The following is a 26,968-nucleotide window of genomic DNA, read 5'->3' on the forward strand; positions in this document are numbered from 1 at the left end:
AATTGGGCTGTTGGTGAACGAATAAACTGCTCTAAATTATGTTTTCCTACAACTTCACCAGCTGACTTAATTTGAAAAATCTGTCTTACAGTCTTTAGCAGGCATAAACAGGTTCATTTCAGTTCCTCTTAAAGAAGAAGTGAGTCAAAACAAGCAAAAAACAGTTTGACATTGGAATTATTTGGATTACTTATTTTTTATATATGTTGCAAAACCAGGATCACCTGGATATGCAACTCCCTCTCTTCTTTCACAAGCAATGGCTAGACAGAGAGTCATATTTTAAAGAACACTTGCTTCAATAACCTGAATAGTCATAGATGCTGTCATATAGCTGGATATAACTTGTGATCACTAATTTTCCTTTCATATGCTGAAGCAGTGTCAGCAAAATGGGGAATGAACAGCAGAAAAGCAACAGTAATTTTGTGCTGTCTGGAAAAGGTGGCATTGGACAGCCTGAACTATCATTTTCATTAATTTCATCACCTGTTCCTCTTTGGGTTATTTACTGAGCTGACTATCTAAAATGAATGAAAGAAAAAAACACAAAACCTAAACTCTGATCAAATTAATTAACTAATTTAGATTTGTTTCATAGTAGTACTAGAAGTAGGTTTTTCTTCTTTTTATTTAATGTTCATAGTACTTACCAAAGATGTGGCAGGCACAAGTTCAAATCCCTCCTTTAGCAAAAGGATTTGTCTCTGCCTCTTCCAGAAAATAAAATCACCACCAAACTGCAGAGTTTCAGAGAGGACAGAGAAGAGGAATAGTGCTTTCTGTCTCTCTCTTATTTGGAGTTCACTTTGTTTTTTGAAAAACCTGCAAATTAGGTTTCTCTTGTCTCAGGCAAACATTTTATCTCATAAGATCAAGAAGAAATTCTCTGAGTGCCCTGTAACCTGTTGCATATTACAAACTTGGGACAACTAAGAAATTATTAGAAGACAGTTATTAGACAGTGAGTAGACACTTCTTTCCCCCATCTGCCTTAGATTAGTAACTTTGGGATTAGGACTTTTTTTTTTTTTTTTGTAGTCTAAGATAGAGGTTCATGTTCTGTCAGCAGTACAAGTGAATTCTTTCTGTGTCACAAACTAACTCCCTTGTCCTTCCCATTCCCCACAATTGGGTGAAAACACCCCCACACAGAGCTGTGAGACAGTCTTGTTTTCCTCATGTTTCAGAATGGTGCTTGGAAAATGCATCACTTTGTTTACTGAAACCAAATCTTTTCTTTCCCTTTTTCAGCTCAAAAAAAAAAAAAAAAAAAAAAAAAGCTTGGAAAGAAAGATTTGAGACAAATCCAAACCATGCTAAGTGCTGATCTGCACATGCAGTCAGTAGCAGGACCTGAGCTGTTCCCCTATGTGAGCAGCTTGGTTCATGAGTGCTGGCAGCAGCTTCATACCTGGTGCTTTGACTGCAGTGACTTTCACCCTTTCAGGGTGTAGGTTCTGCTCCACCAGCAGCAGTGGTTACCTCAAGTGACCCTTGTGTACAATAAAGCACAGGCTCTTTTGCAACCAGTCACTTCAAAGCAAATCAAGGCTTCAGCAAACCTGTAAGATAGGTACGTGCACTTAAAATTTATAATTGTATTTAATTCTACTTAATGCCATAATATCATAATTAGAACTTATGGCAATAAGTCAAATTAACATAAGCATGATTTAAATTGTTTAGGTTCACTTGCATTATACTGCTTCAACAACCATAAATAGATTAAGAAGGACTTTTTTTATTATTCTTATTTTCAAGCAACTTTTCCTGAAAGTGCCAGGATTTAGTTGCTGCAGAATATGCTGAGTTTATACCTGCCAAATGCCGAGTAGAAATGGAGATAATTCCAGAAACACAAGGGAATTTCCAAATTGAATACATACTACCAACACACTTACAGATTGCATACAGGATTCCTACATGACTCTGTCTTAACCAATATGGGGATTTTTTTTTCCATTTTGGAATGTGCAATCATTTACTTAAGTTGTTATGTCAACTATCATTTTGAGCACAAAATAGTCTCCCTAACAAAGTACACATGCCATGGGGAGAGTGAAGCCACAGAAATCACTACTATTTACCATAGGCTTGGTCTTGTGTTGAAGTAGCATTTTTAAGAGACATTAGCAAAGATTTTCTATAAAATGTCATTGTCATATATTTTTTAACATTCTTGAATTATGCCACCCAGAATCCCCCTCCCTGCCCCAATAAAATTGAGTTCAGGTCCTAAAGTGAAGTCATTAGAATGGTTCCATAATAGTGAGACTACAGTGGTCATAGTCCCTCATCAATGAAACACAATAAACCAGCAAATCTTATAAAATCTAATAAAAAAGCAAATCTTATAAAAATGAATCAGTTATGAATTTCATGGCAAGGCCTTAAGAAGGATAAGAAAATATTCCAAGAGCCAACAGTGATCCTTGATCAAATAGCTTAGGACCTACCCATTACATAGATTAAAAAGTAAGACATCTATTTTTGAGTTTTAAGACATATGAAAGTATTCTGAGAGTCTGTTTTATGACCTACACTCTTAAATAATGGAAGAAGATGATCAGCTTATGTTTGTTTTCAGAAAGACAACATGTTATTTATTTATGAAGTATAGATAACTCTCATGCACCTTTTGCATAGGCAAAAATCACACCAGGAGAGATCAAAAAGGAGGGTGGGGACATAAGGGAGGAAGAAAGAAGTCCAGCTGCTGAAAACTGGGAATGGACTGAGAAGACAGGAAAGTTTGGGAGCTGTCATAGTCCTCCCACTCAGTCCCATCCATCAGACAGAGTGGATACATAAAGACATTCATACAACTCGGAGGAGAGGATACCTGAGGCTTAGTGGGCTTTAGGGACATAAAAATGGAATTTCTGGTAAATGGTAAAACACTTGTTGTAGAAAATGCTGCTGCAGAGAGCTCAACAGAAGACCCTGAGACAGGTTTGGGTATGATAGGAATGGAATGACAATCACAAAGGACCTAAAGTTCTAGGATTTAAAGAACTCCACTTATAGATCTCTGCAAACTAATTCATTGTTCAAAAACTGCTTATGAAATCAAGGCTACAGGCATCTTCTTCTTATTTTATAGAGAGGAAGGAGCAGAGGCAAGCTGAGCAATCTTCTCAAAGCCACTGAGCTACTGTCAGAAAGAGTGCTTTTATTCAGTAACAATAAAAATGTGAGATCCAGGACATGTTCACGAGAAATTTCTTAAAGATTTGAAGCCAAAATAGATCTAATAAGCCTTTACAAAGTATAGGAATACTCCAAGGGAAAAGAAAAATAACACACACAAATTGAAGAGCAAATAACTGCCCAGCAAGGATCTCAAAGAACATACTTGTTGCAAAATTTATTCAAGTATTTTATCTGAGGGACTGGCAATTTTAACCCACATGAAATGTTGTTTTAAATAATTATTCTGATTTTACAATGATAATGTGGAAGAGAGGAAAAAAAAGGGAGGGGAAGCAGGCTGAAAAGTGGGCTAGCTGAGCAGCAAAGAGAAACAGTATTGCCTGGCTCATGGTTCATCTTTGTGGCTATAGTTTGGAAAAATTCCAGGCACAGAAAAGTCAAAACAGAGTTGGTAGGTTGAAACACCAGCAATCCTTAGCAATTCCTTTGTATTTTAACTTCATCCTCACACTCCAAAAGAAAAAAATATTTCAGGAAAAAAAGGAGCTGAATTATGATTTGATTAAAAAGAATGTAAACAGTAATTTGAAAACAAAGGGCGATGCAATTTGTTGCGTAGTCACACAACATTCCTCTTGGATTTGAAATGCACCAGCGGCAGTTCCACCCCTTCTGAAGGTACAGCCTGACGTCTCACAGTTAAGCCTGAGCAGCTGCTGGAGCTACAAAGTCTTTCTTTCCTCTTCTGTCCTCCTCAGGATGGGTGTGATACAGCTTCCCACCTTGTCTAGGATCCTGTGTTTTTCTTTCCACGTTATTGTCATTCTGCTTCAACAGACTGCTGCAGCACGAGAACTGAAGTTTGTGGTCGTAGTAAGTAGATTTGTTCTCTCTTTTGTTGTGGGGAATACAGGGACAGAATTACATGTCTCTTGAATCAGACAAGGTGAACAGTTTCTTTGCTTGTCTTCAAACTTAGAAATGAGTACTGCTGTGGTGTTGCCTGAGTTTAAAGACCTCACCTAAAGAAAGATAAAATTGTCTCTAGTTATTAGAATTTTCATCTCCTAATTTCATCTCCAAATCTCTCCTCATCTCCTAATTATTATTTCAAGATAAATGACTTTGTGGTAGATGCATAGTGCAGAGCAGTTAAGAGATGCAAAGTCCACATTTATCTGTTCTTCCTTAGTTTAGCTGACACTCCAATGGATGGCACGGGAGCGGGTGATTATGGACTACCTCTTCTATTCTTGGAAGCTGAAGCTTATCATGTTAAAGAAGTTACCACACATAAACACACAAAATAAATATTTTCCATTTCACAATAACTGAATTGTCACAGCAGTACACTGAGAAATTAAATAGGCAGGCATTTTTAAGTGGAGATTTGAGAGACATATTGTATTAACTTCAGTTAGGCTGAAAACAGACTGTAATAATTCTTTTGCTGGGCCATTTCTTATTTCAAAGTAGCTAAACACTACTTCAATGTCACTTTCCCAAATACCTCTAGAGAAAGAGACATTAATTCAATGTAATACTTTGGATTACAAAGGTTGAACAATGGTCCTTTTCATTCTTTTTTTAAATAAAAGGTATAATGATAAAGAATAGTGAGTCCAAAGGAATATTTTCTGTACAAAGTTGAAGGGATTGGAATGAACTTTTATAAATAGGCAATTGAAGACCTTCTCCTTCAGCCTTTCCCTATTGGAGACATTATGTGTGCAGAAGTACTCAAAACATATCTTCTGACTCTAGATAGAGCACTTCACATATAGCCACACTGGGTGCATTGTGCATGCACAGCTTGGAGGAAGGCCAGAGTGCACAGGAAAAACCAGTTCCTGCTCCTGCTGAGACACCAGGCATAGCAGGGACCTGACGCTCACTCCAGTAACATTCTGTATACAGAAACATACTCACATGTTTTTTCAATGGTAACAGGGAGAACTGGGTGAAAACAGGTAGACAGCAAGCCTTGGAGCATTAACTCCTTGAAAGGAATGAGATTTTTATTGAACTGCTGTTATTGTGTTTTGACAAGCAATGATTTTGCAGAAAGTTACAGGAAATGTTTACCATTATGGAGAGAGAGGCTTCTTATCCAAAATCATTTGCTTACCAAAACTGTGCTTACCATAACCTAACCAAAAAAAAAAAACCAACAAACTAAAAAAACCCAAAAAACCAAACAAAAACTAATTTCTAGGGCAGTTTGTCACAATATTAAATAGTAGGTAAATTTTGTTTAATCCTGTTACTTTTGCTTAGGCTGACCAATCACCCAAAATGTTACAATAGGTTTAATCTCACCACAATATACATCTCTTTTCTCAAGTCAGGGTTTATGTATGCTCTGTTGAATCTTGCCTTCTGAAATCACTGATTGAATTTTCATAGAAACAGAATTGCTAGTATAAATATACAGCATAGGAATTGGCCCCATCAGTGAATATATCACTGATGTAATGGGATATAATGAGGGTATTGCTACAGTCAGGTAAATCTGAAAGGCATCTTTCTGACATACTTCAACAGCCATTGTCCAGCTGTCCTGAAAGTTACTATGTTTTCACCTGGGAGTATTACTGCAGTGTGAAAATTTTCATAATGAATTTTTAAAATTTCCTTAGCAGAACCGCACAATATAAAATACATTTGCAGGGACGAAGAAACATGGATAAATGTTCACTTTTTCTCACTTCTAGAATTGTGCTATGCCTGGGAAGGTGCCTCACTCTCTCTTCACAACTTCCAACTTTGTGCTGACTCTGCACATTTTGATTATTGGTCACAAGCCCTGTTCTCTGAAAAGCTCTTATTGAAGCTAATTTTTTAAAATGCTTTTTAAATTTCTTTGCTTACATGTAAACATTAGCTCTTACCATAACTGTTATGCAAGGAATTTAAGATTAAAGGCAGGATTTAAATTTAAAAACACAGACTTTAAATTTAAAGAAGAAAATAGGAACTATGTAGTACAATCAGGCACCCACATAGAAATGAAGAACTGATTTATTGCCTCTGTTTGAAGAACTTCTGACCTGGACCTTCAGCCTCTGCACACACACACATATTTCACCTGTCATATATAAAAAGAGGTGTGGTTTCTGAGGCACTGTGGTTTCATCATGTTTTTCTTCTTGTAACTCAGGATAGGAAGCGTTGACTGAGCATGTTATCTCTGAGTGTGATTTCTCTAATCAAGCCAAGCCATCTGAAACCTTGACTAAACATGCTCAGTATTTCTACATCTGGTTTCCCTGAACTGGCAGCATGATGGTTTCACTTCACTTTTGTTTCTCCCTTCGTGCTGCTGGCTTCAAAGTAAGAGATCTTTTTGTTTAAAGTTAAGTCTGTCAATAAAAGTGTCTGCAAGAGGCTCACTATCACTCAGAGACAGATACTTCACTGTAATTCATGGCATTTCTAAATGAAGATGTTATATATATATATGTGTGTGTATGCTACACATGCCATATCCTCAGCTCACCCCCTCCCCTGCACCAGATTGTCTCCAATATGATTTTTCACCTGACAACAATGGAAACAAATGCTGGCCAAAGTCTGATCATTTTTCATAAGAAGTGATCATCCTCACAAAGTTACCAAGAGTGAATGGATGAACCCAGACCACAAATCAGATTCAAGCTGTATCACAGTGGAAGAAGAGAGTAATGAATTTGGTAAATTATTCACCTATTGCTTCTGAGAACTGAGGTGAAGCACTTCAAAAGGAGTGCTGAAATTAACATACCAAACAGATCTTTGCTCTTTGTGTACATTCCCCTTACCCTCACCTCCTTCTTGATTTCTGGTGTCTTCATTTTTTATGATGTTTCCTTGCTCCTCTTCTCTCATTCTGCCTTGTTCTGCATCTCCTGAAAGTCAGGAAGGTAATCTGTAGGCCAGGAGTAATAAATGCTGCAACACACATATTTTTAAATTAATTTGAAGAATCAACTCGTTCTTAAAAAAGTTGAAATTATGAGTGTTGAGAGACTCATACTGACAAGTAAGGTAAGATCTGTAGGGACACACTTTCTTTTCCTATCAGGTGTTCTAATGAAAAACACAGTTTCAAGTTTTAGAGAAAGTCTCTTAAGATGTAGCTGTGAGTGAATGAGTGGTCATTCAACCACTTAGGTGAAGTGGTTGTTCATACAGTCATTGTTTCATTTCCAGCTGAAGCAAAGTCATTTTCAGAAGTAGCACGGAGGTTTGAGCACATACAAAAACCAGTTGGCTAAGAAGCTTTGTCCTTCAATTCCTAAAAATTTGGGTTCTGTTTTTTAAGTGTTTGTTCCCTTCTTGCTGCTTCCAGCTTAGAGTTCATATCCTATTTATGTGACGCTGCACAATGAAGATGCAGAAATATAAACAAGGAGCTTAATTATTTCCTATTTTGTGTGGACTTGGAGAAACTGTGCTTCTTTTTAGAAGAGCACACCTCCATTCCTTTGCTTTCTTAAGGTTGCAAAGAAATAAAATCTTTTTCTTTATATCTCCTGTTCATATATTCAATATCTCTTTTGATCTTTTTGCACACTAACCTCTATTCAGATAAAATGCTCTTCTGACTTTTTGAAAGCTATAAGGGGTTCACTGTTGTGACACACCCAAGGTTATGCTGCACATTGAACATAAAACATCACAAACCAGTATTTAAAATCTAACACGCTGCCAGTAATTTTTCACTAATAAAAAGGGCATATTTATGGCCAAGTGTTGATCTATTGTTAGATATTGCCTAAAATATACATAAAAATTAGTCATTTAAACATATCAGTCAATTTGAACAATTGTCAATTACCCATAAAAATGCTTTTGTGTGAAGTTGGACAACTTAAAAAGAGAGAATGCAGCTATGCTGTAATTGGGAATTTAACCTTCCTTCTTGACACAGGTACCAGCTTGTCCAGAAAAACTAATGAATCCTACCTGACACCTATGTACATCAGCATAAGGAAATGAACAGTAGAACAAAAGTCCCTCTCAGTCATTTTTCTTACACTCAAATGAATCAATGTAGCAGACAATCTAGCCCTTTACTTATTCTCCTGTTCACTACAGGTGCATGAAGAAATTGTTACAAAGAACCAACTGAGATTCCAAATTATAAGAGATTTAAAAAGGATTAAAAATTGCACAGATAAGGGAAAAAACCCCAAACAACAGACTTGATGATCAGGATTAAAACCCTCCTCAATTCACTGCAAAATATTCATTTCAGGTTAGCCACGTAGTGAAATTAAACTAGCAACACAAAAAACATAATAAGCAGTCTTGTACATGTTCTAATGGTAACTTATAGTCTAGCAAACTTTGTTGTCTATTGCAGAAAACGAACTGAGGGAGAAATCCAACTATATTTGCCTTTAATGGACAGTATTTTCCATCTCTGAAGTACCTGCTTTAGCACAGGTTCATGTGCATTAGGCTGATGGAAAGGGTGTGTGTTGTAATTAAAACATTAAGTCACACCACTGGTGTTTACTTTGAAAAATATAAACGTGAAACACCTCCCAGTGGGAGTGGCAAACTAACTAGTGTGAACAACCCTTTCTGATGTCTGGGCAAGAATGATGCAGCTTAATGGAGAGTGTTAATTATAAACCAGCTATGTACCACTGAGGTATTAGGGCATAAATCTCATTTTATTAACAAATATACCATGCTGCTATGTCGTCATTTTATTGTGCTAAGTCAGGAATGAAGCTGCTGATGGGAACATTGATAAGCAAAGGTAATTTTTCCAACAATATGGGTCAGCATCCTGGAAGGTTGTCTGGAGCCCTGTGAATTTGTATTTCAGCATTTTGTTTCATTTGAAACTTCTGTGGATTTAATTTTTCTAAGCCCACGCAGCATATGCTTAGAGGGGATAATTTAGTTTTTCAGAACCATTTAATCTAGGGCTGTAATTTCCTTTGTATGCTGGAATAAAAATACAAAAAGGTTCATTTAATTTTTCTGATTAAAAATCATATGTTTGTATGCATCACACTAATACTCAGCACGCTGGACTGTTCAGGATAGTAAAGAAACCAAACTATTTGCTCTCACTGAATTTGACAGAAATAAAATCCTAAAGATATTCCAGCTTCTTGAACAGCAAATATTTTTAAAAAATATTTTTATATATGCATGTAAAAGTACTAATCAAGTATTAAGCCAATAATGTAAATGTTTCAACTCTTTTATCTTTATATTTTAGGATGATTGAGAAACTGAGCATGAGATCCATGTGTACATAGAATTACTTTTAAAGATACTGCTATAAAAAAAAGTTACCAATAAAAATTCAAGTGTCTATGATAAAGTAATTAAATACTAATCTAAGCACATCAGTAATTGGCTTAATATTCAGGGGAACTGAGTTTCCAAAATTCTATCATATTTCTTGTCTAGATGGCTAGCTGTGAAGGCAATCCCAACATTTACATCTAAGGTGATTAATGTTCTAGAAGGAAGAATCATCAGGCTTATGCCCACTTAATTCTAATATAATTATACATAATCTTGATTTTAAGCAATGTATTTACATCCTACTTGACCAGGTTTCTGCAGACTCTCTGGCATTTTTATATGAAAAATGACACTGGAAGTATAATGTGTGCTTCACTACTAGTTAGATAAGAAAGGAGTGTTAACAGTAATGAACTCAAGGGCGTTTTATTGCTTACATTGACAGCTTTTCCGACACGGTGACCGAACGCCAATTGTGAACTTTCCAACTGATCTACACAAAGAGAGCGAATGGCCCCAGGGATTTGGACAGCTCACCAAGGTATGTTAACTTTCTTAGAAGAACTTAAAAATGCTACTAAAAGTGGAAGTGGGAAGGTATTTTTTGTGTGTGTGTCTCAAAAGCATTAGCAAAATCCCAGGTCCTGATAGTTGCTATTAGCAAATACCAATACCAGTAATTCATAAACATTTTGCAATATTATTCATTTAGCTATTATTATATTGAAGTCTTGTTCATCATAGCTTTATGATTACCTTCCTAAAAGCAACAACTTCTAGATAGTGTCTACATTTAAATAAATGGCAAGTTTAAACACTGTACTGTTAACATTGAAGTTCTAAAGACCATTAAGTACTGAGCCCTGTGATAGGGCAAAGACATGACACCTGCCCACCAAGTCAAGTGACAAGTCCACATCCCATTATTGGACTGACAACCACCAATTCACAAAACAAGAGAAGACTTGCAGGAGAAGGTTGCTTCTGAGGACAATGTGTTTTCTAACAAGGCCATTTGCAACCCCGAGTTTCACTAGGATGCACTGAACTTGCTGCTCTGGCATTTTAACATCAAGCTTTAGCTCTTTGACTGTATTTGACATAGGAAGCTCTGCAGCAAAAGGAAGCCAATACATTTCCTAATAACATTTTGTCATGGTGCAGAAGTATGAAACTAAGACAGTTCAGTGTTTAATGTAAAATTCACACACTGAAACAATGCATTGTTATCTTATTACTAGCTTATGTACTAAGATGTTCCTGCCTTGGCATTGCCTTTTTTGAGAACTTTTTGCTATTTTGCTATCTTTTTAACAACAGTAGTAGGAGTGTCCTTCTCTGACAGGTAAAAGTTCAGCTAAGGCTTTAGAAATAAATAACAGAAAAGACGAAAAATAAATAACAGAAAAGTGTTCAACCTAAGACAGCTGCAGGCACACCAAGGCAAAGAGAGAAGAATGCTACTTAAGGCAGAAATATAAGCCACAGAGGTAGAAGGCTGGACAAATAACAGAGCAATGACAATGATAAATGCTAGGCTGTCATTCATCCTCTCTCAGCTGTCACTAAATGACATACATTGTAAAGGACAATGTTGACCAGTGTCTACAGATCTACAGCACTGTGGAAATAGTATTTGTATAGAATTAGGGTCATTGTCTTTTGTAGCAGACATTGCAATCTTAGCATTTCAGAACATAGAATTTCTTCATAGATATAAGTGACATGTCTATTAAAAATTCTAGATCACCTGCAATATATACAATTTTTTCTGGTTTGGCTGAGAGAGAGCTGGTACGGGGCTCTGTTTTGGATTTGTGCTGAAAACAGTGCTGATAATGCAGGGAGGTTTTTGTTGCTCCTGTGAACGGCTTACACAGATTTGAGGGCTTTTCTGCTTCTTGTACCACCATGAGTTTGTCTGGGGGTGCATAAGAAGTAGGGAGGGGACATGGCTGGGACAGCAGATCTCCACTGACCAAAGAGATATACTGTACCATATGATGCCTTGCTCAGCATATAAAACTGGGTGGAGAAAGAGGGAGGGGCAGACATTCAGCTTGATCTGGTTTGTTTTCCCAAGTAACTGGGATGGGGCTCTGCTCTCCTGGAGGCTTAACACCTTCCTGCCCATGGGAAGTGGTGAATAAATTCCTTGTACTGCTTTGCTGGCATGTGTGGCTTTTGCTTTTCATATCAAACTGTCTTCAAGCCCTGGAGTTTTCCCACTTTTACTCTTCTGATCCTCTCCCCAGCTTCACCAGGGGTGAGTGAGAGAGCAGTTGTGTGGTGTTCAGTTGCCATCTGGGGTTAAACCACAATAACAGTACATTATACAAACAGTTAATGATCACTTAAAGAGTGATTGCTGAAGACAAAAAAAAAGAAAATGACACTTTAACACTGAAAGTCTCTAGTCACCTTAATCTAGTAGTCACCCATATGCTTGCCTTACAGACTGGAATGCAGCAGCTATTTGAACTCGGACAGTACATGAGGAAACGATATTCCAGCTTCTTGAACAGCACATACAACCGGCAAGAGGTATAGAGCAGATCTGTCTGCAGCACATTTCTCTGGCATAGCAGAACTATGGACTTAAAAAAGCACATTATCATATTCATTTCATTAATGGAAATTAAGGTAATAGAAGGACATTTTTGAAAGTCAGACTAATGTCAAAGTAAACACAGAATAAAGTCTATTTTTCAGCTCTTACATTCTGTTTGGGTCTTTCACAATCTAATTTTCCCAAACTGAACAGCTCCATGAGGAATGAGTTGGGAATTTTTCAACAGACTAAGATAATAATGGTCACTGCACAGATAAATACCTCTCCAGCAATGTGATGGGCCATGCTTACACAGTTCCTCCTGCAACAGAGAGGTCTAACAGCTCTTTGGATGTGCTTATCATACAGTACAGATCCATGGTGGGGAAGATACCTCTAACATTTCGGTCTGTTTAGGAGGCATGCATTATAGGGAGGCATGCATTATGGGAAGGCATGATAGACCTTTGCTACACTTCCAAGAGAAGTTTTATGTTTTTGAGTGCTTTAACATTCCTGATCACTGATAGACCATAGAATCATTTAGGTGGGAAAAGACCTCTATGAATTTTAAGTCCATCTGTTAACCTGTCCACCACTAACTCATATGTATCAATGTTAAGATTGAGAAAAATAAGATAGAGAATGTCTTTCTTTGAAATCATGCTTTCCTATTCTTTCAGTTCAGTCTGAAGCTTAGATTCCAAATTAAAAGATGCTTAGAAACTCCATTTGTGAAACTGAAGCAGGGCCCTGGAAAGCTGAGTTATGGTTTCACTGTTTTGACTTCATGCAAAAATATAAAACCAAAACCAAAAAGTCAGTAAGTTGGGTATTTACAAGTTGGGTAAAATTTCTCTAATATTTTATCATTTCCATTTTATCTTTAATTTTTTGTCATTCTATTTTCAGTTTTACATCCAAAGTACAGATTATGATCGCACCATTATGAGTGCCCAGTCATATCTTTCTGGCCTCTTTCCACCGACTAGCAGCCAAATTTGGAACCCTGAGCTTCTCTGGCAACCCATTCCAGTCCATATTTTTCAAAAAACAGCAGAGCAGGTGAGTACTGGCTAGAAGCATTCTAGAAGCATTCTATAAAGTCTTAATCTTTCACGGAAGCAAAAGAACAGAAAAAAAGAAAATAGCCAAAAAGCATTTTTATAAGCTTTTTGAGTTCAATATAATAGAAAATATCAAATGCAGCTGCTGGCTGACAAGTATGTCATAGGTCAGCTGTAATAGCTACATGAAAATCCTCCTTCTATAGTTGCAGAATACCTGAATTATCACACACACTACCATTTTCTCCGAGGTTGTTTCTTCTGACCAGAACACTTTTGGACAGTATTCTAGGGAGCTTGCCCTAAATCTTTATAGGAAACAAGTGCTTTTCTAAACACCACTCAACTAGACAGATCTTGTCTCTTTGGCAAGTTTTTTCCATAGTTTATTCAAGGAATTGAATTTCCACCAGCCACAGTAATGACCTCAAAATTATTACCTTCCTATTCTGGTAGCACTTAGGCATTCTAATTACAGACAAGGGCTCTTTTATGCTCAGTGCTATAGAAACATTTAATGAAACCCTAGCACTTCTCTTGCAGATCATAAGGGTAGATCTACCTGAATAATAGGTCCTGTAGAAGTTTTACTTCATGTAGCTCACCCTGGCTGACTCAGGTTTAGATTTTAATTTCACTTGCTCTTGTGACAAGGAAAGGTTAGCTTACCTCACACAGGTTACGCCTTACACAGGTAAGGAACAGTGTGGCCAACAAGGATAAAAAGCTCTGTAATAGCAGAAAGCCTCATTTACTTCTGTCTTTGAGGACAGAAGCTGACTGTAAGGAAATTTGTACAAACCCCCTATTACATAACTGCCTGTCACCAACATCAGACGAAAGACTCACTCATTAGGGGGCTGCCACACCTCTCTCCCTTTGATGTTGCTCCATTCTTAGAGACCGTGCTTGAAAACAGGTACAGAGAGAAAGGGCTCCCACAAACTGGATTAGGCAAGTGTGATTCAGCCAGAAAGTTCACCCTCTTCCTAAACAGAAAAGAACACTGTCATGGTTATTTAAATACAGGACGCCAGAGGAAGTCCTTTCACCAGAAGACAAGAAAAACATCAAAGTGGTTGTAGAGTTTTGGCTATATAATACCTCAAAGCCCTTAGGGGAATCACAGTGCAATGAAATAACTTGAGGAAGGCAAGCTCATTTGTAGGAGACTCTAGTGCCTCATCACTTCTGTGGCTGCTTCAGGAGTGGATATTGACACTTCTCTCAAACACATCTCTGCAGCAATACAAAATGCCTTTTATAATGCAAACCACCAGCAAAAAAAAAACATTGCTTGTTAAACCAAGCAGATGTGTGAAGGTGTTTTCAAGCCCTAAGCAACACAAAGTGGGAAATTGAAGCCAGGTACATTCCTGTAAAAAAAAACCCATAATCACAGTTTATTTTCAAGCCACTGAGATCTATCAAGACTTGACAGGCAACAGTACTGAGTTCGGCTCAATGAAGCCAAAGGGAGTGGCTTAATTAATAACACCTAGAGAGAGATAATTAAGACATACAGCAAGAGAAACATTTGTTATTGTGTAATAAACAACATTCCCCAGTTTCGTATTGCAACCTGATCTTTTATCCTCCTTTGTGCTGCTGTTACAGAAAAATTGCACAGTTGGAAACCTGTGAAAGTGGGCCAGGGTCAGTTGGTGGCTGCTGCCAATGTGCCACTGGAGACATGCTGGAAGTGCAGTCTGTAAACATTACAGGATGATACTAGTGCTGGGTCAAAAATGCTCTAGTGATGTGACAAAGTGCTGAACCAGCACAAGCTTGTTTTGTTCACCATGGCTTTTCACTGACATTTTATGCTGTATCAGGGATCATTTGTCTTTGTGCAATTGATATAAACCATATTTGCCAGAGCTCAGGGTTTGAAGGATGCATGTATTTACATGCTGTTCAGATCAAAAAATATGTATGTACATATGTACATATGTACATATATATATATATATATATATATATATTATATATATATATATAATATATATATATCATGTGACCTCCTAATGCACGCACTTGGAGTAATTAAAAGTGAACCATTTCCCTCAAGAAGAACAAAGAAGAACAGAGCCCTTAGGCCCATAGCTTTTTGATATTTCAGGAGAACAATCTGTCATTCTTGTTTCAAGGTCTGTCTGTTAAGTGGTACTTAAAATGCTTACCATAATCCACTGGTTATCTCCAAAGAGATGACACCTGCATGCGTAGATGGAGAAGCAGTTCAGATTCCATTACCAGGTGGAGTTAAGTTACATCTGGAGGAATGCAAAAAATGAGAAGGGAATTGTAGCTTTGTAAAATTTCTGATCATGGACCCTGACCCACATCTCAAAGCACTCCCTTGACAGACTTGTGCCATTTCTTTTTGCCAAAATCAGTTAAATGAAGGGAAATCAACGTATCACAGAAACAAGTAGGCATAAAAAGTCAAGTTACCCCAGTCTATTCACTATCTTAACTGAATTAATGATTAAGGTACCCAAAAAAAACAATTATTGAGTAGGTCTAGCATAACCTTGAATCTGTCTAAAAAATATTACACCATTAATCTCAGAACAGAAAAAACAGAGGGGTGTTTATAATTCTAGAACTATTCTAAGTTTTCCTTTTCATGTTTCAGAGGCTGAACTTCCCTCTGCCCAACTGTCCCCGTTTTGATGAACTTCAGCATGAAACACAAACATCTAAAGAATTTCAAAGTAGAATACAACCATACATGGTAAGAGAAAAAAAAAAACAAAAAAACAACGAAACAAAAATCCAAACAAACCCAAGATGTGAATAAAAGGAAGGTAACTAAGTTGTAGAAGTTATGGAATTGCACTTTTTTCATTTGCTAAAATGCAAAAACAAATTGAAAAAAATTAAACCACTGTTTAGTTTATATATACATATGATTATGTATACATATATATATATTAGGACATATATATATATGTCACCACTGCATCAGAAATGCTACAGAGTCGGATCAGAAGGCAAAGTGGCAAAAGCCCTGATTTTACTGAAACGGTGTCTATTATACATTGGTCCAATACAGGTGGACTTGATTGGTCATTTAATCAATATATTTCACATGACTGGCTAATTAACAAGACACACATTTGTAAAAAACCCTATGGGCAAAACAGCTTATTACAAAACACCAGGTGCAGGTTGTTTAGAATTCTTTCTCTCCAGCTTCCTAAAGTTTCCCAAACCGATTCATGGGAAAGCTTATCTAGCTTTCTCTCTCTCTGACCACACTATTGCACCCCCAAGGTTAGATATTAGAGAAAGGTTCTTCACCCAGAGGGTGATCAGGCATTGAACAGGCTCCCCAGGGAAGTGATCACAGCACCAGCCTGAGAGAGTTCAAGAAGCTTTTGGACAATGATCTAAAGCACATGGAGTGATTCTTAAGAATGTCATGTGCAGGGCCAGGAGCTGGACTCAACAATCCTTACAGGTCCTTTCAAACTCAGCTTATTCTTTAAGTCTGTGAAAATTCTTTGAAAAGGTTGGGAGTTAGTGAATCTATCTGCATGTATGTTCCATGGGTGTTGAGCATTTGTGGTATACTCTTCACTTTTTCCCCACAGGATTTTTTGCAAACAATGGCAGTTAACACAGGGCTTGAACTAAATCACCTTAAAATACTGGACAATTTCCAGCTGTGGAATACGTATGACACTCTACATTGTGAGGTAATAATAAATCAATAGATGCTGGGGAAGAATACAACTCCATCTTTGGGTTTCAATTAAACCATAACAATGTGTTTTCACAGGAATGAGTTGTATTGTCACCTACTTTTTTTTTTTTTTTTTTAATTTGAATTTAGGTTATATTTTAGTGCTTTGGTAAAAGCATGGTCTACAGCTTGGGAGATTATAATTTCCATTTCATGATTGAAGAACTGTTACCATTCCCATTATTTCTTTTTCCCTTTCCCAATATGCTGCTATAGAATTATTCAGCATGATGGGTATACTAGACTTGTGATTTTTAACAGAGAAATGAAATTATTAGCTTTAAACTATTAAAAGGTAAACATCAAAATACTTAAGATTTTGAACATGAGAGATCATGAAAGATCTATCAGTTAAAAACTTTTGAGACAATAATTGCTATCAGTTAAAAAGTGCCCAAACTGACCCCAAGCATGGGATAATTCCATTTGGCCCCATCACTACCAGCAGTGCACGAAGGATTTTGAACATATCCTCTACAAATTGAGGTAATTAAACATAAGACTCTGTCACTGTTACATGACTGAAGAGTGACACTTGTCTCTAGTTGTCCAGTGATAGAACTGGTATGTGGACAACTACAGGAAAGGCAGAAAAAAATAGATATTTATAACCTGAAGACCCAAGAAAAAAAAGAGAAGAAGACATATGTCTGCAATATTTCCCACCAAAAACATGTATCTCTATAACAAGAACACATTATACCTACAAGGAACCTCCTTCTTTTAGGTGCTTCTGCTCTGCCCATGCACTCACTTCAGGTCTCTCCTCATTCCCACAGAATTAGTTTCAGGGCATGCTCTGGAGTAAAACCATACTGTGCAGAGAATTGCAGGACAGCATCAGAAAGTCTAAACTAAGTAGTGTGAGTGTGGATGATAGGATGATGGAAACCAGTGAATTATAAACATGCTTTTGTTTTCCTTTATCACTAGGATATTCATAATTACACTCTCCCTGTATGGGCCACTAAAGATGTAATCAACAAGATGGAAAAACTGGCAGAATTGTCTTTACTCTCATTATTTGGGGTTTATAAAACAGAAGAGAAATCACGACTACAAGGAGGTAAATCAACAAATGCATAGCTTTAAGAAAGGAGGAGGTAATGCAACATCTTGTCACTTCACTAATGCAAAATTTTTCAGACAAACCCTTGATTTGAAACTATGGACATTGGATGCCATATTAAGTATTCAAATATGTGCTGAGCATTGGCGCTTGCAAGGATAAAATAGGGCAACAAGGCGTAAAAATTAATATCTTCAGGTTTTCCAGATTTTTGAAGGTATTAGGACTTTTTAGCAATATTATAGAAAACTAAGGGAATAAATCAGGCTCTCGTGGTTATGATCATTACTTATGATGAGAGAGCAGGTTAGATTTGGTTGTTTCTCCAACATTTCTTCTAGTTGTTTACTGTTGTTTTTCTCCCTTTGATGTACTGGTTATACATTGTGTCAAAACACTGGCAACATATTTGTAGCTCTCTAAGTGATATAAAGCTGCTCCAAAACAGTCTGATCAGAATAGAAGCTGAGAGATTCCAGTTATGCCTATACTGCAAGAACTACAAGAACTGGGAACTGCTGCTCAACTCCAAAATGGAGGCACATAGACTGTGCTGCCCATTCTAACACTACTTCAGGACACAACCCTGGAATTTATCATATGATCCCCAGGAATCCATGAGCAGGAAATCCAAAAAATTGAGTTAGAATATTTTCAGGCTGGAACATTTGAGGCTAGGCTTTCTAATGCACTTACTGTGTAGCCTAGATCTAGGTAAAGAATTATTAGCAGATCCATCAGCTAGGCATGCACATCACTGGATCAAATATATAGCAATTACAGGCTCCAATCTGCAGTAAAGCCTATGAGCTGGCAGATGCCCATATCACATGGTCAGGACTATTTAATGTTCACTGGCACACCAGTTACATCCTTTTTCCTTAGAATGATATAAACTGTGCTTCAGGGAATTTCTGCTACCCTTACCCATTGGTTTTAGAATACCTTTGGGCAGGAGAAGAAGTACAAAAGAGTTTTAGAAAAAACGAAGAATCGATAATGTGTAACATGTGGAAGTAAATAGTTAAAATATTTCTTTGACATGTAGAGAGGAAGAGACCAGCACAGTTGTCATTATTCCAACACTACAAAAAACCAAAAAAAGAGAATGGAGAGATCTCAGCATACCAGAACTGGAAGTGTCATTATTACCAGTTCTCAGGATGGTTCTAAATGATTTCCTGTGAATCCTGCTTCTTCACTTGACCTGGATGATGAATCATATATTTCTCCTCTGTAATATCTTCTCTGCAGTTACAAAATTTCATTAACTGAAAAATGAGTATGAGACCTGAGTAGATGTCTTATATTGTATACTCATTCTATTTTATCTTTTTTGTTTCCATTCAAACATTATACCTTTATTTTCCACTTCCATTTTTTCAAGGTGTCCTTGTGAATATTATTTTACACAGTATTAAACAAGCTGCCAATTCTTCAAAACCAACGAAAATGGAGGTCTACTCTGCAGTGAGTATTTTCATCTTTCATAAATCTTGCTTTGATTTTACCAATATTTAAGTTAAATGAAAGAATAATATACTACAGTTGAATTAATCTAACAAGATAAACACCAATCAGTACAAGAACACAGTATAGGCATAGATCTCACCTCAGCTTTATTTAAACTATATTTGGCAAAAAAACCTATATATTTTATCATTTTTTATTCCTACAACCCAATGGTGCAGTTTCTATCAGTTGCATCTTTCCTGAAATGCTCCAAGATACTGGCACATAGCAGAGCTTCAGCTGTGCCTCCTAAATCTCTCCTCTGTGGGTTCTTTTTTACTACTGCTGTTATTATTTTATTTATTTTTGAGGGTGAAGAGGGCCATTTTCATCAGGCAATGATCTGCTTAGCTCATTCATTATTCTGCCTCTAACAAGAGCCAAAGGCAGGGATGAATGTGAGAATAAAACCAGTAGAGAGTGATAAAACCTTCCTGCAATCTGTGTCTTAGGGACTTCCTGAGACAGAACTTGTCCCTGTGTTTAGTGTCTCTTGACAGAATGTCTTCCATCAATTTGCCTAATTACTTTTTAAATTCATTTATAACTTTGGAATCTGCAACATCCTGTAACAATGTCTTTTGTGTTAAAGAAAAAAGTACTCCTGCTTTTATTCACATTTTCTGGGTCTCTAATGAATTTACTATTTTCTGTCACTCCTCTTCCATATTTCCTTTTCCAAGACAGAGTCCTACCATATTTAATCTTTTCTCCTATAGAAACTACTTGATACCTCAAACCTTTATCACTGTCCTTCCTACATGATTCTAGTAATACCATGTTCTTTTTGAAGAAGAAAGAGCAGTACATCCAGATTTTTCACTTCTGCTTTAATAGCCTGAGTTCAAGTATACTGTTATTTTTGAAACTGATCAGCCTATAAAATTCCAGAACCTGAATAATAATTAAACCATAGCTGCTAGACTATAATATAAATAGGTCTAGCAGATATATATATACCTAAAGATGCTTGCAAAATTTATGCACCAAAATGTTTGGACTTCCTGCCTTCAGCTCCTCTTCCTATGATCCCTGCAAAAGCAGGGATAATGGGTAGATGAAGAAAATAAATGTCGGTGGGTAACAGATCCCATAAAAATAGAAGCTAAACTGAGATTTTGTTGTATGAGTCCAAACAGAAGTAAGAATAGAAAACAAATCTGAAGTGGAAGAAAGGAGAATAGTCTTTGAACACAACTATTTGTTTGGTGTATTATCTGAAAAAAAAAGCACTTGTACCTTCACTTGAAATGCCCTAGATTATACTACTTTACACTGCCTTAATCTGACCTTGGAGCAAAAGACACTACCAAAGGAAGGAAAAGACAAAATTGACTGAAAAACTAGATTTATTACTCAAACCACATCATGCTTTCCTTCAGTATTTGTCTCCAAAATCCTGACAGATGGTGTAAGACACATACTGCAGTAACTCTTTAGAAATGCCTCCTTCTGTCTGTAGTAATCAGTTAAACATGTTTTTCCCAATGGTGAATATACTAAACACATTTTTATGGTCAAATTTACACAGGTTTTCTTTTATCTTGATTTCCACTCCCTCTCTACACTTGTCTCATAACTCTGGATGAATGCTAGTTGACTTAATTGACTGTAAAGGATGGATCTTTTTTTTCTCCAATAGCATGACACGACAGTTGGGGCCCTCCAGATTGCTCTCAATATTTTCAATGGAAAACTGCCACCATATGCTGCTTGCCAGTTTTTTGAACTCTATCAAGAAAGCAATGGGCAAGTATCTTCTTATTGATGCAAGAAAGAGTGTTTCGAATTTGCTACCCTTTTTCCCAAACCCCTTTTTCTCTCAAATATTGTGAGAAGATACAATTTTGATTTAAATAGGTACTTCACTAATAGCCCATAGGCACAAAGTCATATTAAAACTAGGGAAAATTACATTTTCTGAATGTGCATGTATGCTTTGAAAGAGAGGAAGAAGAGGTAAAACAAGCCTTATGAGAGGGAAGAAAATGGTCAAATAAATTTTCCTGATTCTTCAGATGATAGCAAGAACATTTCCAAGATATAATTCATACAGTAAGCCAGTTGGCTTAGAAAAGCCCAGTGCTGGTGCCATTCAAGGAGCCTGCAGAAGGACCTTTTCAGCTGACTGTTGATCTGTGCAGTTAAATTAACAGCTTTGTCAATGTGGGCTTTGCAGATGTCTTTCACAAAGCCTCCACTCTTGGAGAACAGGTTCTAGAGTAGGATGTTAGAGCCTATTTCCAACATGCTGTCTCAAAGTATTTAAGAACCTTCTATTTAAGAACCTTTTTTAAAAAAACTCTTCAATGTTGTTAATCAGGCAATTTAGCATCGAAATGCATTATCGGAACGACACTTCAAAGGATCCTTATCTCCTCACTTTGCCAGGGTGCACCTCTTCTTGTCCACTTGAGAAGTTTGCTGAACTAGTTTCTCCTGTGATTACAGAAAACTGGTCAAAAGAATGTGGGAAGAAAGACAAAATGAAAGGTAGTGTAACAGTTCTGTATTTTCCACATAAGACATGGAGGCAGATGTTTTATCAATGGCTCCGAACTTTGTACCTTTCACATAATCAGTAGATCTCCCTTTAAGTGTGGGCCAGATTTACTATGGACAAGGAATGTCAGTAGAAATTAAATTAGCATATTCACAGAAGGAGCTGCCTAAAGGCTATGGTCAAAACTAGGTCTCCACTTGTTGAAAATGTTTAAGAGAAGTATGGATGTCAGTGTTATACAAGGGTCCTGTTCATGTTGGATACATCAGACTTTCTGCAAATGCAAAGCAAAAATGGCTTGCAAATGCATGGTAAGATTTGTGCCTCTGTATTTCTGCAGTTGTACTGAGTGCAGCTGATCCATGGTCTACTAACAGCTGAAAATTGATAACCTCTTCCTGCCTGAATATTATTTCTGGGAGGGAGGAAAAGAGCAAGGCAATACATGTTACTTTTCAATAGTCCTGTTATTTCCCCCGTCCTGCATGTATTCACCATTTTGCTGATCCCTGATGAAACTATTTTTCTTTTTTTATTAACTACGCATAGGCTCTCCTGCCCTATGGAAACATGGGGGCAAGATTAACCTATGCACAGGAAGCAATCTGCAAAATTTCTAGGATTGAAATATATGTTCTCCTGTTGCATGTCAGTAAATATGATCTTGCCAGAAATATTTCCATTGTACATATATATAATTTGACTGTTAGCTTTGCATATAAAATGGTATACATATATGTCTTTGATTAACTCCCTTCTCATTTATTTTTTGTTCTTCACAGATATTTTTATCGGATTTAATGTTGCTGTTGGCTTGTTGTCCGTTTTTAACCTTGTACTCCTCTACCTCCTTTATCATTATGGACGCTGCAGGAGCAGAAACAACTACCAAGACATTTAAAGTGGAGGCAAAAAAGTGAAAGTGAGAGCAGCTAGACATCAAGGAATACTTGAAGTTGCTGATACCCATCAGTTTGCTCTGGTCAAAATAACCTCCAAAGCATATTCAATAAACTTGAACAACTGAGGTATCTGTGGCCTAAACTTCTACACATCTGCAGTGAAAAATACTGTAGAAACATGTTATTTCAGGAATTACTGGATGAATGGAATTACTCCAATTTATATCTTTAGTCTACTACTACTATTAATCAATCTTATATCAATCACTGGGGTGAAGGAATGCTATTGCCTATGTTTTTTCTTTTATATTGCCTATTACCATTTAGCCCTCTGCTGCTCAACAAGCCTTTCTCAAAACTGCATTCTGTAATATTTACCTTACTACCTATAATTGGCTATTTTGCTGATGCACAGGAAAATAGTTTTAGTGAGCAGAAGTTGCATTACTGTATGAAAAAGACTCATTCCAGCATTTGAACATACTGTTCCTGCACTTATTAATGCAAATTTATGCATGAGTTTTGACCTTGTTCTTCAGCTAATAAATCTTCAGCCTGCTCTTTAAAGGAGATACACCTCTACAGCTCTTACTGAAATTAGTAGATCTGGGATCATCTCTGTCACATATCCAGGCATCAAGCAAGAAGCTTAGTGCAACAGCATCTTGGTCCGTGTCTGTGACTTCAATAATATGGATAAGTAAATATATTAAAATCTATTTTTGGTTGCTGCACTGTTTTCCAATTTTTCTCAGCTCCCAGTCATGCATGATCCTTTGCTCTGCATTTTTTTGAGCCACTCTTAGAATAATTCCTCAAGCTATCACTCTCTTCGTTATCTTTTATTTTAAATCACAATAATTCCTTTAATTCTTTGCTCTGTTCACAATACTATTTGTTAGCAAGATGTACACTAAAAGTAAGAAAACAATTATTCTGCTTTTTGTATGTTGATCTCTTCTGTGCAATTTATTTTGTTTAGATTGTAAGCTTCTAATATCAGGGAATGTGTTTCTGTAACTGCTCTTGAGTGTCACAAACTATATGCATAATAAGGACTAATATTGCTGTATGAAATCCTGCTTATTGTCATATGTTTCAAGACTGAATCAAGACGTTTTCATCCTGTAGTCCTGCAGAGGATACTGTGAATTACAATACCTTGGAGAAGTCTCTTTAAAAACCAAGACAACCATACAAACAGGTGCCAACAGCAGGGTCAGCCCAACAGGTATAATGTGCTGAAGCTAATGTGTCCTGCTGAGATTCAGAAAGAAAGAAAGCTGAGGGATGGAGCTGCTTAACTCAGACAGAGCATCACAGCAATGTGAATACACTGCTTCTGGACTGACTTTCACTCACATTCTGTGGGTTGCAATGTGGAGCCCAGGAGCCTCAGTAAACTATTACTGAGATAGTGATCTAGAGATCAGCCCTCAATATTACAGCTGAAATGTGATATAATTATATATAGTGATATTAAATATCATATATTAAATACCATAAGTCAGAGTAACAAATGTTTGTGGGAGTATAGCACTTCTCAAACATTGCATTTCTTGTAATAACTTCAGCGACTGAAGTGTCCACCTTTTGAAAATTACTTCTCACTCAGTGAAAAGCTTTTAGTAGTATCCATGACATTTCCATTTTATCTATTTTAGGAAATATCATCATGAACTGGTGGATTTGAGTCTTACGTGTTCAGGATTTTTATTTTATAACATGTTGATGCAAAGCTGTCAAAAAGATGAAAGGCTGTCCCTAAATCAGATGGTTTAGATGTACAAGCTTCAGCTTGCAACTAGTCATTTTTATTCTCATATAAAAACTTGAAGGAATATCTATATTTCAGTCAAATGCATTAAAGCAGCTGTAGGAAACAAGCCTGAGTTGGCTTGGTTACTATTTTGGTTACTATTAGAAATGTACTCAAGGTGGGAGAACGTTCAGAACAAACTGCAAAACTCATCCTGGCTCTTGTAAGTGCATATATATATATATTTATATATATATATATACACAGTCAGTGGTTACCTGATACTGAGCTACTGAGCTCTGCATTACCACATCCACAATGCTGCTGGTACCCACTTAAGGATAAATTATGTTTCTTATTAGAGGAAGTCAGATGCTTGACAAATGAAGATGTATTGACTGATAATGTGCAGTAAGAACCAATTTTGAAATATTACAAAATCAGTCGATTGCACTCCTCAAGAAGCAAAATGGGACATATTTTTCCAAGATTGCGTCTTACAAAAAGAAGTTGATTCAGACAGAAATTATAATATTAAGTGTCTGAGACATCTTGTATGGTTTAGGCTGCCCAAGCCTAAGCTCTAACAAAGAATTTCAAAGATAAGGCAAATTCTTATTCCAGCAGGAGTTGTCAGGAAAGTGTTTTATTGTAGGGACACCTTTTTTTAAGAGATAGTCATACTTGAAAATGCATATGTACTTTCAGAAAGGATCCAGTGAGCACAAGTTACAGAGAATGGAATGACAGGTTCAGATGTGTAACTTCAGAATTAATGAGGGTACTTTAAAGATGTAGTAACTTAGTAAAGTAGGTCCTGAATCTCACTTATAGGAAAGATGTTTTGTCTTGCTGTGTTTAAATCAAATAAAATTTCTCCAGTGGAGTAAAAGTAGACAAGTTCATGTACATGTAGACAAGTTCATAGTGTTTTTTTATTTTTTCAGCCATATTTACAATTTGCTTAGTATAATCTGCAGACTGTTTGTGATAAGAAAATATCTTGTCTCCAAGCAACTTGTGGCACTGCAATAAAGTATGTCAAAGAAACAATTCAACATTTGCCATTTCATCTTATTGAAAAACAATGGAGCTTTCAGTACCTCTAGAATTTCCAAACAAAAGTAAATGTTCAGATTTGTTGCTTCTATAAGAACAGATTTTATAGCACTTCTGCTTTGACACGAATAAAGTTGATGGCATAAAGCTCTTCAATTTGCCCTCCAGCAGTGACATCATCTGTCTCTACAATAATTACAGTAGCAACTAGATGCTCTGCAGCAGGGTTTTGTGGTGCCTATGGTACACAGTAGTGCACACGCAGCACTTTTCACCTCAATCAGCAACAACCTCCTCTCACTGAATTGATTTTATTTGGGAACTTCTTTTTCCACAGGCCTGAATATTGAACACAGTGGGTCAGCACAGAATAGGCATCTGACTTCCAAAGTAGTATTGGCTCAGCAAGCATCACTCATGTTCATTTGTACCAGTAATGTTGAGACATTGGATCCAAATGATATTATTTCCTCTCACTGTAATGTATTTTCTTAGCTGTGGTAAGAAAGCAGATTAACAAATGCAGTCTTTTTTATTTGAATTTTAAAAAAAATATTCAGTCCAAAAGTTTTTAAGTCTGGATTAGACCTCAAAAGAAAAAAAATATATTTCTAAATTATCCTCCAGAAAAAAAAAAAAAAGCTAAAACTTCTACTCTACAAAGAATATTAATGATTTACTGAGCTGGAATTTAAGAGTGATGATGAGAGTATAAAAATGCTTATTCTTGGGCACATAACCTTGGCCCGTACAAATCCATGCTGAGGTGGTGTCAGCAATATTGCATAGAATTGTATTCTTGGCAACTATTGTATTCCTTACTGCATTTCTTATAAAGATGGGGATGAAAGATGGACATTTACCTATAAACAGCTAACTTTATTGATTTAGACACTAATGCTTCTTCATCAGAAATTGCCAAGTATTAATACTCAAATATATAAACATGAGTTGCTCTTGAAATAATAGAATATCACTTGAACTATTACATTACATGGTCTCTTCTGTGACTAGGCAACTTCACCTTCAAAGAGATTAGAGCACTAGAAAGACCTGCAAGATCGTGTGTAGGACATCGGGTACAGTTGGAAAGACAGCTTAAAAGACTAGTTCCTGTTTTGCTAATTTCTGTTAACATCTCTTGTAGAATGACACTACCTTTTCTCCTGAGACTCAGTGCATTATCAATTTCTTCCATTCTGCAGACTGAGGTTCCAGTGGTCTTTTAAAAAAATCTGTAGAGAGCAGAATAATGGCATTTATTAGTTCAAAGTAGATAGAGGCAAAAGAAATTGTCCTGACTTCGCCTCTGTATATATTTAGCTACAGTCATGTGCATGTCCAAAAAAAGGTAATTTCATTGTGCTCTGTTTACAGCAGC

At 36.6% G+C, this 26,968-nt stretch overlaps 1 protein-coding gene across 1 annotated transcript; it reads left to right on the plus strand.

The window, feature by feature from the left end:
- Nucleotides 1-3,798: 3,798 nt before the first annotated feature.
- Nucleotides 3,799-25,260, plus strand: LOC103812969 (prostatic acid phosphatase-like). Its single transcript, XM_009086174.4, has 11 exons — nt 3,799-4,029; nt 9,857-9,952; nt 11,869-11,955; nt 12,875-13,027; nt 15,671-15,769; nt 16,632-16,736; nt 17,717-17,849; nt 19,240-19,322; nt 21,007-21,113; nt 21,688-21,857; nt 22,650-25,260. Exons 1-11 carry the CDS (start codon nt 3,916-3,918, stop codon nt 22,766-22,768), a joined length of 1,266 nt encoding a protein of 421 aa, XP_009084422.2. The 5' UTR covers nt 3,799-3,915; the 3' UTR covers nt 22,769-25,260.
- Nucleotides 25,261-26,968: the final 1,708 nt, after the last annotated feature.

The sequence above is a fragment of the Serinus canaria genome, chromosome 2 (assembly GCF_022539315.1).
Source record: "Serinus canaria isolate serCan28SL12 chromosome 2, serCan2020, whole genome shotgun sequence".
NCBI lineage: Eukaryota > Metazoa > Chordata > Aves > Passeriformes > Fringillidae > Serinus > Serinus canaria.